Below are 17,454 nucleotides of genomic sequence, written 5' to 3'. Positions count from 1 at the left end.
TGCTCCCTACGTCCCGCACAGGGTGTTTCATGCTTCTGGCCTTTACTCAGATGAAAACTCCTGCCCCCGAAGGTCCTCTCTCCCCTTGACCTTGGGCAGAACTCCTCTTCATCCTTTAAAGCCCTGTTCAGACACCGTGGGAAACCGGAAGGGGTGGGGCGACCCTGGCGCCTGGGGAGGAGGATCTGGGCCCGCAGCTCCGAAGGGGTCCTGGAGCCCCGGGTCCCATCCCACACCGGCACCTGTGGACTGGAAGACGCCTGGGTTGCAGAGGCAGTAGCGGGTGGCAAAAGTCTCCATCATCCGGTCGATCTTCTGGGCCTCGCCCGGCAGCCGGAAGCTCCACAGGAACTGTCTGGGGGAGGAATGGGGCTGTGGGCGATGGGGTGGGCGGGGATCTCGGGGGCACGGTGTCGGGGGGACCCCGGACAAGCTGCTCTGTCTGTCTAAGCCTTAGAGTCTTCATCCTGTCGGTGGGAGCGTCTGTCCCCATCACGTAGGGTCACGGGAAGGTGCCTTTTCTTTCAAAGTATCAGAGCTCGGTGGGCGCTCCCCTCGGCCCGTCTGGGGTCCAGAACCATCTGTGGCCTCTCCGCCTCAGCCCAGAGCGGGGGGGGGGGCGCGCTCTGTCTGCCCTGGGGTCTGGCTGGGGACCCTTCCGCAAGTGCCTTCCCCTGGCTGGGCTTCCTGCTCTTGGGACTTAGTTCCTCGAGGGGCGCCTGGGTGGCTCAGTGCGTTAAGCGTCCGACTTTGGCTCAGGTCATGGTCCACGAGTTGGAGCCCCGCGTCGGGCTCCGTGCTGACAGCTCAGAGCCTGGAGCCTGCTTCTGATTCTGGGTCTCCCTCCCTCTGCTCCTCCCCTGCTTGTACTCTCTCTCTCGCTCTCAAAAATAAATAAACATTAAGAGAAAATTAAAAAAAAACAACTGCGTTCCTCCAGGGCGAGGACCGTCTGTGGCTGGTCCCCTCACCTCTCCTGCTGGGCCTCACGCAGGCTCGGGGAACCCCAGGACTGCCCCGTAAGGAGTGAAAGAGTGAATGAATGAACAAATGAATGAATATGGGAGCCTCCCGACCACCGACCCTTCTCCCTTAAAGAACAGGGGAACTGGAGGGAAGGCCACACTGCTTCGATAGTGATGGCTTCTTCCTTCTCTGCCTTACATACAAACTCCCGATCATCCTCCAGGGCCCGGATCAAATACCCTCACGGGGAGCCGATTGTTCAGGCAGCGAGACTTACTAAGCCGATTGTAAGTACCTCCTCCTTTAGTCGTCACAACCTTATGACTTTGGTACTGTTATTGTTCCCTTTTACAGATGAAGACACTGAGGCACGGGGAGTTTTGAGTGTGTGTGTGTGTGTGTGTGTGTGTGTGTGTAGCAGAGCTGGGCTATGACCTGGGCAGCTTGGCTCCACAGTTCAATATGTCATAACAAAGGGACTGCCCACTACCCCGCACTAATCAAATGAATAAAACCCTAATCTCAAAAGTAGTGGGAATGGCAGTAACAGCAACCATGGGGGCCGTGATTAACTATCGCTCTAATCGTGGAGTTAACACCGGGAGCGCTCGCTGTGATAAGCCAGACGCTTGTCCCCGCTGTCCCCGGAGCGGGGGCGAGCTGATGACCCCACCTGGCCTCTGCTCCAGGAGGTGGTAACTGTCAGTAATTCATTTCGGCTCCTTAGGTCCTCCCGTCCTCGTCCTCCTCGTCGCTCCCCTTGCTGTGTTTGTGCCGTTAGCTATGTGGCTCCTGGTCCCCGCCCAGGCTCCGTCACCCCCGAGGGCTGTCCCCCCCCCGCCCCGCCCCCTCACCTGAGGGCCTGCACGAGGTTGAGGTTGGCAAACTCATGGCAGTCCACAAAGGCCTGGAGGACCTGCAGGTTGAAGGAATCCCTGCAGGGGACAGGGAGGAGGGCACACGCTTGGGAACTTGCTGGCACCCGCCTCCTCGAAGGGGTTGAGGTGGGGTAGGGAGAGGAGGGGAGCCGCGTGTCCTCCTTCCGGATCCAGCCACCTTCCGGTCCGCTGAGCCACGTCTGAGCCCCTCCCCCCAAAACGTGCGCACGTAGGTCCTCACACTGGAGCAGACCCCACCCCCCTCCACCCCTGCAACTCCCCCACGGCTCACCGGCGCTGTTCTCACCCGGGAGGGGAGGGGGCGCTCTCTGTCACTTCCTGCCTGGGTGACCCTACTCAAGCCACTGGACCTCCCGGAGCCCCAGTGTCCTCCTCTGTGAAATGAAGAGAGCCGGGCCTACCCCTGTTTCTCCCTTCTTCCCAGCTCAAATCGGGAAGCTCTGTTTTTCTTGCACCAGCATCCCCTGCCCTCTCGGGGGAAGGAACGTGTCCCCCTGCGGAGCCCGGGAGAAGGGCTGCTGGTCTGGCTGCTGCCTCGTCCCTTACAGCCCGCCTGCCTCTCCCAACAGCCCAGAGGGGTCCTTTCTCACCCCTCCTGTGCCCAGACCCTCCCATGGAGCCCCACCTCATCACCTGCCACTTCTTCCCTCCCTTGGTCTCTTCTGATCTCACCAGCCTGCCATTCCTTGAGCATGCTTCTGCCCCAGGGCCTTTGCACAGGCTGTTCCCGCTGGGATGCTCTTCCCCCAGATGTCCTCACTGCTCACCTCCTTTACGTGTCAAGCATCACTTTCTCGACGAGACCCTTCCTACTCACAGTATTTAAAGTCACGGCCCTTGACCCATGATTCCCAACGCTTCTCATCTCCCTTCCCTGCTTTCTTTGCAGTCCAAAGAACTTAACATTTTCTAATATATTTTGCATATTTGGGGATCTGTCTTTCCCACTAGAACGTACCTCTCCGAGGGCAGGGGTTTGGTTTTGTTTATCTTGGTCACTAGTATAAGTCCGGGGATCTGACACTGCTTGGCACACAGTGGAGACTAAAACATATCTATCTGTTGACCAAATAAGTGAATGAAGGCAGGCAGGAAGGCAGGCATTGGTTCAGAAGGTGGAGGGGAGCGATCAGTTAGCTGTCTCAAGCCCCAAGAGTCAGGACTTCCCTAACATAATTCGCTCACTCACTTACCTGCACACGCACGCACACGCACACACACACACACACACACACACACACACCTGTGCACACCCTCGTTCCCTATCTCCCTGAGGCCATGCACCGCCTTACCTCTCCCCCAAGTACGTGCCGATGGCCGTCTTGTTGAGGCCCTCGCCCTTGTACAGGAACTGCGCGATGTCCTGGACGTCGGGGGTCAGCAGTTTGTGCTCAATGAGATATTGGACGCCCTGGAGGGGGTACACGGAGCCCATGATCAGCACCCCCCCCAGCAGCTGGCCTCAGTGGAGGAAGGGAGGGGCCCCCCGTGGCCAGACTGTGGGGCAGGCTGTGGGGGGACCTGGCATTCTGACATCGGCACAGACTGTTCGGGGAAGTTGTGTCCCTCCGTAACAGAAGCTGCCATTGGAAGGTGGTGAGGTCCCCATCAGTGGAGGCATGCGAAGAGAGAGAGCATCCTGCAGCGGGCCAGGCTCATGCCAGGGGCTCCCCGGGTCCCCTTCAGGCTCACACTGATTACATGCTTCAGTGATTCTATGAATTTATAATTTTAAGATTCAACGATTCAGCCCTTTCTTTTGTCCCCTTCATATTCATACATTTAAAAATAGCGTTTCATGTTTTTTTCCTCACAAGCAATCTATGTCCATTGTGTAAAAAATTAGAAAAAAATCCGGCTAAATCAAAAAGAGAGGAGATGGCCACGTCCCAGCATTCAGAGGGAGAGAGTTTCCATCGTGGCGACTTTCCTTCCCTTTCTACATGAAACCTGCTTCTGATGTGACAATATCACGCACACCTCACGACCCAGGCGCTCAGAATCTGTCCTTCTAACTTTGGGAGTTCGGGGAAGAGGTTGCTGGAAGGTGGTGGGGGGGGCCGGTTGTGAGGGGCTCTCAGTGACAGGCAGAGGGTCCTGGGGGCCCCTCAGTGGCCCCTCCCAGGTGCTCTGTGTGTACGTGCACCTGTGTGTGAGCACGCGTCTGTATGCCCGAGTGTGTGCGTGTCTGTGTGTGTGTTCTGTGCGGTTGGGGCAGGGGTCCGATTCCCGTGGCTGTGGAAGGCAAATGGGTGTGTGACAAATGGGCGAGCCTGTGTCACTGTGACGGGAGGCAACTCTCTCAGCCAGAGCAGTAAATTTCCAGGGACCCCTTGACTGCCCTGACCCTACCCCCGTATGTCAGCTTGTGGCTTCCTCCTGTCTTTGTTCAAGCAGGAAGGGACCCGGCTGCCACCTAGCTAGGTGAGAGGTTGCTCTGAGGCCAGGGGAGGGGAGGGTGGGGTGGAGGTGGGGGGTGGGGAGGTGGTGTGTGTGGGTGGGGGGGCGGGGGTGGGGGGAGGGACAAGAGTCGTAGCAGCCTGAGCCCCCAGTGCTCCATGCCAGCACCCTCAGACTGGCCCTCCCCCAGCAGAGAGGCTGGGAGAAACTTCTGGAGACTGAGCCCCAGAATCTAAGGGCCCCAGTGTCCAAAGACCTACTAAAAAGGAGGAAGCAGAGACTCGGCTTCATAAAATGTCACCACCTCCTCCCGGCTCCTACCTCATGCTCTGCTATGGGGTGACAGGGCACTTAAGCCATGGCAGGCTGTGGGCCACCGGACAAGGTCCTGAGCTCCGCTGGGCCTCAGTTTTCTCACCTCTAAGGTGGGCAATCGTCAGTCGAGGGGAACGAGAGGACATCGTGAAGGTGTCCAGCATGCAGAACCCCCGACCCCACGACCACCCGAGCCCCCCACGACTGCCCTACCTTCATGGGGTCCATGTTGAACTTCTTACGCCCAATGCATAGCTCCTTCTCTTTCTGGGCCATCCGGCTGCAGACAAGGAGATGTCAGCCTGGACCGCCCCAGAACCCCAGGACCCCCCCCCCCCCAGTCCCCAAGGATGCTTTTTCCGCAGCTACAGCCAATATTCCCCAAGGGCCCCCAAGGGCCTCCAAGTGGGGTCCTCACATCCTGCATTGGAATCGCCTCGGAGAGACCCTAGAAATGCAGGGTCTGGGCCCCTCCCAGAGCTACCAGATGGGACTGTTCCAGTGGGCCCAGCTCCAGCATTCTAACCGGTTCTGCAGCCGTGGCCCTGGAAGCCCAGAGTCGCTCTAGGGAGAGCATTTAGGGGGGCCCTGGGCTCGAAGTGGGGACAGGATGACAGGGAGGCCGGGGGTGAGGGCACGGCCCCCGGGGCCCGACCTCTGGTGCAAATCCTGCTCTGCTGCTTTGCTGGCTGAGCCACACGAGGGGAATCACTTCACCTCTCTGGGACTCAGTTTCCGCAGCATGGTTGAGAGGCTAAAGAGTTTAAAGCAGCTTGGTGGTAGGCGCTCTGTAAATGTTATGCTGGTGTCGGGGCTGGAACAGGACATCTGGAGACACGGGGCAACCACGTGTGGGCCCATGTGCATTTGTGGTGGGGCTAGAAAGGTGATCGGAGATCAAGGGACGGCAGGGGCCCAGTGGCGACTTCCTGAGACGAATGTGTAGCCGTCGGTACCTGGGGCCTCAGGGGATTATGTAGGGAGCAACCTTCTTATTCCCCACAAGGGGGGAAACTGAGGCCCAGGGAGGGGCGGGGACAAGCCCCAGGTCACAGAGCTGAGCGCTCCTTTTCCTAGCCCATCCCGTGATGCTCCTGGCCGGCAAATGATCAGGGCCTGGGTCAGTGCGGGTTAGGAGAGACTTTGGGTGGAGGGGGTGGGGATGGGGAGTGTCTCTCAAAAGAGGGGGCTGTTGGCAGTGAGGACCAGACCAGACCACGAGATGGAGCCTCAGGCGCTCCCTGCTGCCTCTTCTTCCAGGTCGATCCCTGATTTCACCAGGGCCCCAGGCCCAGGCAGGGCCCCTGCTCCCTCCTGCTCATTCCTGGTGTGGGTCATCCTCAGGAAGCCACCATGGCAGCTTCCCAGGGGCCCCTGGCCTGGCCCCTCCTCACCTCTCCTCTGCGATCTCGAAGCAATCAATCTGGGCAAACACATCTGCGATCTCATCCTTCAGCTTCTGCGGGGCGGTGGGGGGGGGGGTGGTGCGACAGGGAGGGAGAGTCAGGGACAGACTTCAACAACCACTTCCACCCCTGGGCGTGACCCCAGACCTCCAGTGAGCTGTCACTGCTCGCCTACCTTTGAGAGATCCCTTTCCCGGATGTTTCTCCCTCCCTCTCTCTCTTTTTTTAATTTTTTAATGTTATTTAGCGGGCACAAGTCAGGGAGGGGTAGAGAGAAGGAGAGACAGAAGAATCCCGAGCAGGCTCCGCACCATCAGCGCAGACCCCGACGCGGGGCTCGAACTCACAAACCGCGAGATCATGACCTGAGCCGAGAGTCAGACGCTTAACCCGCCCGCCCCACCCCCCAGCGCCCCCCTCCCTTTCCCAGATGTTTCTTATCCTCAAAATCCCAAGCCAGCCTATTGCCTGTTGATACGCAATTCTCCATGGGCTCCTGTCTCGGGGGACGCGGTCCTCAAGTCCCCACCCTTCGCCCCACTCTACTTCCAGCCCTCCCACCTCCCCTCTGCAGCTGTGGAGTCTCCTGCCCTTTAGCCAAGCCTACCCGCCAAGCCCTCCTGCGCCCAGCTGCCAGCTTCCTGAAGCAGCGCTTGGTGCCTGCCCTTCCCCAGCTCCTTCCATGGCTCCCTACTGCCTCCCCAGCCACGAGGAATGAATTCCCACCCTAGGACCAGGCCCCAACTCCTCTCTGGCTTCCCTCCCCCATCCATTTACTCTGCCGCTCACCCTTCACTCAGTGCCTACTATGTGCCCAGTATTATGGGGACCCCCCTGGGTACAAGATCGCGCAGGCTGTCTTTTCAGGGACCTTGTCACCCCAGCGGAATGTACAGAAGGGGTCGCTGAAGTGCAGAGAGGTAAGGGGACGTGTCCGAGGCCCGATTCCAAGTCTCCGCTTTCGCCACCCCCCTCAAGCCTTTTTTATTTTTATTTTTGTCTTGACCCTGCAGGAGGCGCCCAGGGGCAGAGGACCCCCTAATTATGCCAGCCACGACCGCTGGGCGGACAGGAGAGTCATGCTTTGACTCTGGAGCTGGGGCTATGGTGATGGGCAAGACAGACCCACGCTTTCACGGGGGCTCACAGCCCAGTGGGGGTGGGATCACGGTGGTCATGGGCAAATGAAATGACCAGAGTAGCTACCCTGTCGTGGGCGCAGCGTAAGGGATCGCCTTGTCCAGGCACCATGGGGGGCACCTGAAACCAATGGAACGCGGGGTGTCAACCGTACTCCAATAAAAAGAGAACGATCTCTGATCGTTAATGTCGTGTCATGGTACAGGAAGAGCCTGGCCACCTAGGAGGTCTCAACAAAGCACTTGCTCAGTGAGTGATTTTGTATCTTCAACTTTCTTAGGTACACGTGTGTTGGCGTGGGGTGGGGCCCCAGCCACCACAGCCAGAGCGGTCAGGGCAACGTTTGAGCCAAGAACGAAATAGTGAGAAGGAGGTGCCCCGACGAGAGCTGCGGAGAGTCCCGGGGGCCGCGGGAACGGTGAGTGCAAAGGCCCGGGGGCAGGACTGAGCTCGGCACGCTCCAGGAACAGAACGAGGACCCGCCTTTGAAGGCTGCTAAGAGTCAAATGGGTGAACGTCTGAGAAACTGTGTTGGCAAGGGCCAGGCACACGTTGGTGTTATCTTGATGAAATGGGTGACATTTTTGAGGGGCTGAAACTGGGGCCCAGGGTGGAGATGCGACCGGATCGGGGCCACACAGGCGGGACTGGAACCCGCCAAACCATCCAGTGTAGACAGCACCAGGCAGGGCTTGGCACACAGTAGGTGCTTAACCGATCTCCCCCCACCCTCCTAGCTCTCTCTGGGCCCCGGCAGCTGAGCCCGGCAACGGGGAGAGCCCCCCCCCCCCCCCCCCGGAATTCCATTCTCCCCACTCCGGGGGCGGGAGGGGGGGGCGCTGGATGGGGTCTGGCCCTGCTCTCTGACCAGGCCCCGGGGGGGGGGGGCAGGAGTGAGTGCGGGGCTGCGTGAGCGCGTATGGGGGTTTGCTCGTGGGAGGGCGTGTCGGCTCGAACACGCGTGTGGACAGGAGCCCGTGCGTTTGTGAGTGTGCACGCACCTGGATGTCTTCCAGAAGCTGCCTCCGGTGCCATTTGATCTGCTGTAGTTCCTCTGTCTCCCCACTGCTCAGCTCCGCTGGGTCTGAAGAGAGAAGAACGGGGATGGGCCGGGGGGGGGGGGTGTCCCTGGCTTGCTCCCTTCCTCTCCCCTCCCCTTCCCGCCCAGCTTTGCACCCTCTGGGGACATTCCCCTCCCCCCCACCCCCACCATCTTGTTGATTTGCGCCTTTCCTGCTCTACGCGTTATACTTTCAGCACCGTGACGGCAGGAACTTCAAGAATTTTGCTCAGCGCTGCATCCTCCGCCCCCTAGAAAGAGCTGACGCGTAGCAGGTACTCAAAATACCTGCGGACGGCATTCATCCTTCCTGGGCATTTTCATCTGCTATTTCCCCAGATCGCTTGGTTAGCTCACTTGGCCGCGTATTTATTTGCACAACCAGGGAGTGGGGTATCATTTTTGCCTCCCCGGCCATTGGTCAGACAGAGTCACATGACCACACCTAGCTGCAAGGGAGGCGGGGAAATGAGCCCTTAGCATGGCGGTCCTGATACCATTGCGACCGTGTAAGATGGGGAGACTGGCTTTGGGGGTGGGGGGACAATTCGCAGCTCCCGCTCCAGACACCGAGGCTCAGAGAGATGAGGTGACCCGGCCAGGGCTCCACAGGGACAAGCTACTCAGCCCGGGTGGGGCTTGGATTGGGCTGGCTACAAAGCCTGGGCTCTTTTCTCGTTACCCGGAGTGAAAGGAGACGCGTGTGTGCTGGCATTCTGTGCAAGGTGCTGTGACAATTCCCGCACTGGGGTCGGCTGGCTCACCTCTAACCCCTCGCGCTTCCTGTTGCATCCACAACACTCGCTTGGCCAAAATCTCCACGGGCTCCCTGTTGCTTAGAGGGGAAGAGTTCTCCTCCTGGTCCTCCACAGTCCCGGCCTCTCTAGCCAGCCTTGTCTTCCACCATTCTCAGTAAGAGCCTGGCAGTCTAGCCTGCCGGCTCCTCACTCCCCCCACACTGTCTCTGTCTTACTTTCCCACTTTTGCCCATGCTGTTCCTCGACCCTGGGATGCCTTCTCCCGTCTGTCTGTCCATACTCTCCCCAACTCTTTAAGTCCTAGCTTTAGGGAATACCTGGTCACCTTTCTTTAAGGTTTTGCAAGGACAGCCCTTACGTCTCCCAAATGAAAGCAGAGGGAAAATTAAAGGCTCCCTGTCCCTACCTTTCCCTCCCGCTGACCGAGCTGCCATCTTGGATTGGGGATGGAAACTGGGTGTTGAGACGGCGAGGCACCAAGCAAGTATTCTACCCGTGGGAAGTGTCCAACGCACGTATAATGGGTGCTGCGTTGTGCCATCAGCTGTCCCCTTCAGGATCAAGGCACCCATTTCTTTCAGTGGCTGGGGGTAGGGTTGGGGGTAGCCTGCTGATGGCACAGCTGAATTTCCTCCTCCCCAGGAACTTAACTCAGCCGAATGGAACTGCCTCATCCGAGGACATGGCCCTCCCCAAGGACAGCCACTGCATCAAAAGCCAAGACCTTTCGCCCAGTTTCTGGACCTGAGCCAGTGCTCACACCCAGGCTCTGTTGACTGAAGGAGAAGCTGGGTGCCCAGGAAGAAGGGTCCTGAAATGCGATGACAACTGTATACGATGATTCCCTTGGTCAAGCAGTCAAGATGGCTCTGGGTGACCCACCAGGTCATAAAGTCAAGTGAGCACAACGACAGTCCTTCACAAGTGGCTCACTGAGGAGGAACAAGTGCGAATAAAACCAGAAGGTTCCAGTAAGCTCCGTGAACACATCACCCAGGCCCCTATGCCATCCACTGCTGTCGCACCAGGTCCCTTGGCTCCCACTATGTCTGCGTGGGTAGGTCCCTTGTGATCTCTCTGGCAAAGGAGCAAAGCACCCCAGCCTGGTTCCAGAATGGGTGGCTTCGTGTTTGGGGACACGTAAACGCTGGGTAGCTGTTGAACCCTGCCCAAAGGTGTCCTGGAGAGACAGGGGTGAGAAAGGCTCCCATTGAGCAGGACTCTGGGGAGGGTGCCTGGCCACCCATTTCATGTGCAAAGAGCAGCGGCCCCCAGCAAGAACACGTCTGCATTTATGGTGTGCAAATTGAGGAAAGGAAATCTCCTTTAAGCAGGGGGGGGGGGGGGCTCTCACACCGACCACTCCTCCTCAATTGCAGACCCTACAGGAGCAGACACACCTTGCAAGTGGCAAAGATTGTAGCTACTAAGTTGCTCTCCCTGCAGCCGGAAGGAAGCTTTCCTCCTCCCTCCGCAACAGCCCAGCCAATGAGAAAGTCACAACTCAGCCCGTGAAAAGCCACTACGCCTGGAGCCCCCAGTTAACTCCGATGGACTTGCTGTTTATCGCACAGCCTTCCCGACTCCCTTTCCTGACAGCGACTCCTCTCTCTGTCCTTCGGACTTGCCGAGGGTTTTGCCACAGCTTGCTTGTCCTGGATGGCGGTTCTAATACTCTTCTGGAATAAACCCCTCCTTGGCCGGGAAAATAGCTGGCAGTTTTGTTTTTTTTAAGGTTAACAGTGAACAGGAGAGGGTGGCTTGACTTCTCGGAGGCTGGGAAGGAGGAAGATCGGAAGATCGGGAGTAGGGGGGGTCTGGGGAGGAGGCAAGTGGGTGTCCCCTCGGAGCGGACCCGGGGGATGAAGATTTTTGTGACGCCCACCAATGCTGCCCAGCAACCATCCAGCACTGACCTCAGCCAGGCTCTGACCGGCAGCCACGTGCCGGTACAACTGTCCACGAGTGCAGTAGCCACGTGGCCCGGGTGGAGAAGCCACCCACCCGAGCTTCCCGAGCTATCGCCACCTCTGAATCTCTGAGCTGCCGGCAACAGAGACCCACTGTTTCCCCTCGAAGACCCATCAGCCAACTCGGGAGGCAATGGGATTGCAAAGGATCCCTTCTACTCCTAAAGGCCAGCGATCCATCTTGACCGGAAGCCATACGTGGTCCGGACGTGCGGGGGGGCCCTTCCTTCCCACAGAGCCTCGGCCGGTGCCACTGTCCAGGGGTCGTCAGATGTCGAGTACTGCACAACATCACGCTGGACCAAGGGGCTCTCTTCCCAGGAAGGCAGGCGTGGGAGGAGCATCCGGCCAGGGGATCCGCTGGTCCTCTGGGACCACTTCGCCCCCCAGAAGCTGCCAGCCTGGTGGAACAAAGCGTCAGCTTGGAGCTGATGTCCTGCTTGGATGGGGCACCGTCCTCCAGGATGCAGGATGCAACCTAACCCAGCAGCCATCAGGTGGTGTTCTGGCCCCCGCAGGTCACTGACACGGACCCAGGAGGGACGAGGAGTGGCGCCATGTGCCTTCCTCCTGGTGGCCCTCTTGGGAGTCTTGCTTTCTGTCCCTGCAACACTGGGCTCCGCAGGCCCAGAGAGCCCCGTTTCCAGGGAGGAGGTGGGGGGTGGCGAAGGAAGAGTCTCCCATTGACCTTCGGCTCAAAAACACCTGCTTTGTGCCAGCGGCTCGGTGTAAATTATGTCACTCGATCTCACAACTCTTTGAGGCACACTGACATGCACCCCTCTCTCACCCTCGTGTCTCCCCTGCGCCACGCCCCGTCCATCTCCTTTCCGTTTCCACGGCCCCACCCCCACCCCCACCCCGACCTCGGCGTGTCCCTGGACTCCGTGTCTCCCGGCCTCCACTCGGCACCTCCCATCCAGTCTCCCGCGGCGTCCCGTTGTCCTGGGGATGACACCCCGAGTCTTCCGGGCCCCCCGGTTGGGCAGGCAGGGCCCCATCTTCCACTGACATTGTGCCACCCCCGCCCCCGGCTTGAGGCCTCCTGGACGTCCTCCACTTGCTCCCACGTGCGCCCTCTCCACAGGCTTCCGCACGCACAGGCTGTTCCCCGTGTCTCGAATGCCTTTCCTTCCGCCCTCTGCCTCTTCACCCCCGCTCAGCGTCTCCCCTCTCAGGTGCCCTCCTGTTCTGTGTCCGAGGTGACACGGCTGGAAGGTGCTGGAGCTGGGGGTCACACCCAGGCCCATCCAGGACTCCCGAGGCCACAACCCTGATGTTGATCTTCCGACGGCAGATATCTTCGCGCAAATCATCAACACCCCACCAGGTACTAGCTCCTGGTTGTTCTGACCGGAAGTGCTGACCGTGGCTCCTGTTTGAGAATGAAGGCCAGATACAGAATGATGCCTTGTTTTTTTGGCGGGAGGTGGGGGGAAGAGAGAAAACAAAGCCAACTCTCCAGAGCTGGGGAAACTGAGGCATAAGCGTGCGTGGCGAGTTTTCTCAGGACAGTGGGAGGGCGTGGGGACGGGGCTGTCTGCAGTTTGTCTTCACAGAGCTTCTTTTGTGGTTTGGCAGGCATGTTCATGGACCCCCTGGATCCCCTGTCCCCTTCTGGAGGGATTCTGACCCCCCCCCCCCAACAGGTGGCCCCTGTCACGTGAAGCCCGGGGCCTTCCACCCCTTCACCTGTCTGTTTCAAAGCGGGGATTTCTCCCCATTTCAGAGCTGAGGACACTGAGGTTCAGGGAGGGCGACAAGGACGCAGGGTCAGAGTGGCCACTTCTGAGTCTGAGCCTGGTGACGCTGGGGTTTCAAGCACCGAAGCAGCTCGTGGGAGTTGGATTTCATTAAAAAAAATTTTTTTTTAAATGTTTGTTTACTTTTGAGAAAGAGAGAGAGAGAGAGAGTGCGCAAATGGGGCAGAGAGAGGGGGACAGAGGACCCGAAGCAGGCTCTGTCCTGATAGCCGCGAGCCCGACGTGGGGCCCGAACTCACAAACCGCGAGATCATGACCTGAGCTGAAGTCAGGGGCTCCACCGACGGAGCCACCCAGGCGCCCGCCCCGTGGAGTCGGGTTTTAGTAACAGTGCTCATGAAACACGCAAAATAACAACATGATAATGATAACCGTGAACTCTGTTGACTCCGCCCTGGGCTCGGTGATTTTCCCGCCTCACGAAGGCTGCTTTTGGACGCCCCCCCTCCCCCCCATGCTGTAGGCTGCGGCTGCCCTCTGCACGGTGCCCAGGCCAGCTGTCAGTGCCCTGGTGCCCACCCCGGCCATCTACCTCCCCAGCTCCTCTCTACTTCCCCTTTGTCCTTCCTCTTTCCCATCATATTTTTAGAAATCTTTCTGCTCGCAGGCCCGTTTCCAGGACAGCTGGCCCAGCTTCCCCTTTCCAGGGCGGGAGGAGGGCGTTATCCTGGCGGCCGAGGGCAGAGGCTCCTCAGAGTCTGGGGGGGGGGGGCTTGGGGCAGGAGGGGGTGTCTGGCGAAGCTGTTCCTCGCCCCGGCCCCCGAGGCTCTGTGGGCGACGTGTGGCTTCCTCCCCGCCCCCAGAGCCAAGCTGCCTCTATTTTTAACTACTCCCCGGCCTCCCTGCACCAGCCCAAAGGTGCTGTCTTTGGTCACACAGAGGCTTTGTTGCCTGGGCTGCTCACCTTCCCGGCAGGCCCTGGGGGGAGGAGGCCTGAACACGGGAGGCAGACGGGGAGGCCGCCCTGGGGGACCCGACTCCTCTAGGAAGTTTTCCAAGATCTCCCCCTCTCCCACGTGGAAGGAGTCGCTTCCTCGTTTGCTCTGGGTCATCGTCCTGCAGGATCTGAGGGTCTGTCTCCCACTCCCCCATGTCCTGGACCAGCAGCCTCCCCCAGGGCTGGGCCTGCTGTCCCCAGCACTGCCCAGCACAGACCCTGCACGCCGGAGGACTGCTTATAGCACGAATGAATGAATGAATGAATGAACCAATCCGTGGGGATCTGAAATCTCCCAACAGACCGCCTGCGTTGACTTCACTCAATCCCTTCCCTCCCAGGGCCAGCCCAAAGCAAAGCAGCAGCCCGCCTTCTGGGCTGCACCTTCCGCAGCCCGGGCTCACCCGTGGCTCTCTCTCCTCTCAGGTTCTTGTCCCTGCCCTGCCACTTACTGGCCCCCTGACTTCAAGTAAGTCAGTCCTCTCCCGCAGTTCACCTCCGTGAGCCTCAGTGTCCTCGTGATGGGGACAACCATCCCTCTCCTTAAGGACCCATCCATCACCTCTTATCTGCTGGGTAATCTTAAGCCAGGTGCTGTTCCCCGCTGGGTCCCCGCCTTGTCATCTAGTCTCCACCTAAGACCTATTCACGGAGCCTGTACGGTCTGGGAGCCACCTGCCGTCCAAAGCCCAAAAGCTGTTCAAAGGGAAGGGTAGTTCTCTAACCATGTTCCCCAGAGCCCGTGGGGTCAGGGGAGGCGCGGTGGGCGGGGTCAGACTGATCGGTGTTAGGTTTTGTTTGAACAAAGGGTTCTGTTGCTAACAGGCTTGACGTCATCTGAACTTGGGGAACTGGACAGCTCCTGGAAGCCCTCGTCTTCTGGATTTCCAGGCAATGCTGGGACATTCTTTTTTTTTTTTTTTTTTAAGTTTATTTATTTGTAGGAGAGAGATAGAGTGCGAGTGTAGGAGGGGCAGAGAGGGGGCGGTGGGGGAGACACAGAATCCGAAGCAGGCTCCAGGGCTCCGAGCTGTCCGCACAGAGCCCGATGCGGAGCTCGAACCCACAAACTGTGAGATCATGACCTGAGCAGAAGTTGGACGCTTAACCGACTAAGCCACCCAGGCGCCCTGATGTTGGGACATTCCGATTGCAGGGCACAGAGACCTTGTCCCTCTTCTTCCCTCTGCCTTGCAGAAATGCAGTTCTCTTCCCTACCAACCATACACATGTCTCTCCTCTTTCCCCCAGACACGCGGTCCTGCTCACTGGGGAGGGGCTCAGCCATGGTTCTCTGCTGCTCCTCTCTGGCCCCCTCCACTGGCACTCTAGGTGGTGTCCTCAGCCTCCCCACAGGCCACCCTCATCCCCCCACCCTTAAAGTCCAAACAGGAGCTTCAGGGCCCCTGTGCCACCCAGACGGCCATTATCACCAACGTCATCATCTTCAACTCAAGCAACCTTCCTTGCACTGGTCATTCCTTCCCCAGCACCCCCCCCCCCCAAATATTCCTTCCCCAGAAACCAACAGTGATCACTCCCTCCTTCCTTCAGGTCTCTGCCCAAATGGTGTCTCCTTCTGAGGTCTCCTCGACCACCCCCTCCCATGTCCCTTATCCTACGTGACTGTCCTTCGTCCTGCCTGTCACCCCCTGACATATTACATTAATACCCTTATGTCTGTCTCCCCCTGTAGAGCGTGAGCTCAGGAGGGCAGGCACAGGGCCTGCTTTGTTCCCTGTTCTCCCAGCATCTGGGCCACAGCTTGGCACTTAGCCTGAGCTCGTAAACATTTGTTGCATGCTTCTGCATTTCCACCCTGTCTTACATCTATTTACATATGGATTCCGTCCAGGATCCTGTGAGGCAGGCACTATTGTCCCCATTTTACAGAGGAGGAAACTGAGGCCCGGAGAGGTCGGCCCCGGGTGCTTACCTGGGTGGCACAAGTCCATCCTGAAGCCCCGGGGAAGGGTGGCCTCCGCTCCCATCGCCTGCTGACCCAGCTGCTGCTCAAGCTGACCAGGCAGAGATGTGTCACCGAGGCTACACCAGGCCCCTTCCGGGTGGCCCCGCCCAGCCCCGCGTGGGGAGGAAGTCCTGTCTGCCGGGACCTGGTGTGCAGGCTCTTGAAGCAGCAACACTTCCTAAAACCAGCAGAGTTTCGTGTGGCAGGGACTCTTTGCATTTTTGGGTGTGGGCTGGGGAGATTTAGAGGCAAAAGAGACAAACAGAGGGAGGGGTTGGGGGGTAAAAAGAGAAAGTGAGAGTGAGAAACACGTACGTGCGCATGCACACACACACACACCCGCTCCCGCACCCGTGCACACACAGAGGATGATGGCTGCTGGAGGGCACAGTCTTCCCTAGGGGATAATGTGGGATGATGGGCCATTTACTTAGCAACCTCCCCAGATAAAACCTCTGGACAGCGGGGCCCCAAAGAGTCCACCCTACCCACAAGCTATCTTTCATCTACTTGGGGAAAAGGAAAATGCATTCGGTGCCAGGAAAGGCTTTGCTTCCCCTCCGTGACATGTCTGGCTTTTTCCTGTCTAGTGACCACTCGGCCATATGTTTAGTGTCCCTTTTCCCTCAGGCTGCTAGGAAGCTCCTAGTCAAATGTGAAGCTCCTTTGCAGATGTTCTATTGTCGCCTATCGACTTGGGGGCCAGATGCGGCCGTGGGACTCTCAGCTCTGCCACTCGGGACCCGTGAGAGGTTGGACAAGCCGCTTCTCTGCAAGGAGCCTCAGTGTGCTTACCTATAAAAGGGGAATAATACTACTCACCTCCGGTTATAGAAAAGACGAGGGGGAGGGGCGCCTGGGTGGCTCAGTTGGTTAAGCGGCCGACTTCGGCTCAGGTCATGATCTCACGGTCCGTGGGTTCGAGCCCCGCGTCGGGCTCTGTGCTGACAGCTCAGAGCCTGGAGCCTGTTTCGGATTCTGTGTCTCCCTCTCTCTGACCCTCCCCCGTTCATGCTTTGTCTCTCTCTGTCTCAAAAAATAAATAAACGTTAAAAAAAAATTTTTTTTAATTAATAAAAAAAAAAAAAAAGAAAAAACGAGGGGGGAGAGTGTCCATAAGATGCTTGGGACATAGTGGGTACTCAATAAACCCTACCTTCTTTCCCCTTTTGTTTTTAATTTTCTTCCTGGTTAAAATTCCCAATTTCATTGCTTGTGCCTTTTCTGGCCGATCGAGCCAATGTCTTCGTGGGGAAAAAAGTATCGTGTAAAGAAATTTCTAGGGCCGCCCGGGTGGCTCCGTGGGTTAAGCGCCCCACCCTTGATTTAGGCTCAGCTTATGATCTCATGGTGTGTGAGTTCGAGCCCCGCGTCGGCCTCTGTGCTGACAGCGTGAAGCCTGTTCAGGATTCTCTCTCTGCCTCTCTCTCTGCCCCTCCTCTGCTTGCGCTCTCTCTTTCTCTCAAAATAAATAAAGTTAAAAAACAATCTATAAAAATAAATAGAAATGCTTCCTCGGTGAAACTTTGCAGCCCACCTTGATTTATTCATCTGTTTCCCCACTGGTCTGGAGGCTCCATGAGGACAGGGTCACCTCTGTGTCTCTGTGTCTGGTAAAAGCAATGAATGAATGAATGAGTGAATGAATGAATGAAAGGAACGTGGGGGGGATAACTTGGTTGCTGCCCAAGTTGGCTGCACCTCCCACCCTTCCCCGTGTGCACACCCCTCTGCACGGCTACGCTGCCTCTCCTCCCATCTGGAGGGAGAGTCTGTCACTTCCCCTCGAATCTGGCCACCTGCCATGAGAGCCAGCCTGCGGGCTCGCCCGCTGGAGGACGGGAGGCCGTGCGGAGAAAGGGCCCAGCTGT

At 58.3% G+C, this 17,454-nt stretch overlaps 1 protein-coding gene across 4 annotated transcripts in view; it reads right to left on the bottom strand.

Annotated features, from left to right (window-relative positions):
- CYTH4 (cytohesin 4) overlaps positions 1–15,711 on the bottom strand; it is a 28,703-nt gene extending 12,992 nt beyond the window's left edge. Inside the window, exons 1-7 of one of the 4 annotated variants that reach the window (XM_042993207.1) lie at positions 15,551–15,707; positions 8,128–8,210; positions 5,975–6,039; positions 4,794–4,860; positions 3,158–3,276; positions 1,821–1,901; positions 243–355 (exon numbers count right to left, since the gene is read on the bottom strand). In XM_042993207.1, the coding sequence (XP_042849141.1) occupies positions 243–355; positions 1,821–1,901; positions 3,158–3,276; positions 4,794–4,860; positions 5,975–6,039; positions 8,128–8,210; positions 15,551–15,605 (583 nt within the window). In that variant the 5' untranslated portion in view covers positions 15,606–15,707. Of the gene's footprint in view, positions 1–242; positions 356–1,639; positions 1,790–1,820; positions 1,902–3,157; positions 3,277–4,793; positions 4,861–5,974; positions 6,040–8,127; positions 8,211–9,350; positions 11,316–15,550 lie in introns of those variants that run through there. The other 3 variants (XM_042993204.1, XM_042993205.1, XM_042993208.1) reach the window with 3 other exon arrangements.
- Positions 15,712–17,454: the final 1,743 nt, after the last annotated feature.

The sequence above is a fragment of the Panthera tigris genome, chromosome B4 (assembly GCF_018350195.1).
Source record: "Panthera tigris isolate Pti1 chromosome B4, P.tigris_Pti1_mat1.1, whole genome shotgun sequence".
NCBI lineage: Eukaryota > Metazoa > Chordata > Mammalia > Carnivora > Felidae > Panthera > Panthera tigris.
The sequence above is the reverse complement of the archived record's forward strand: the minus strand, read 5'-3'. Positions and strand labels throughout refer to the sequence as shown.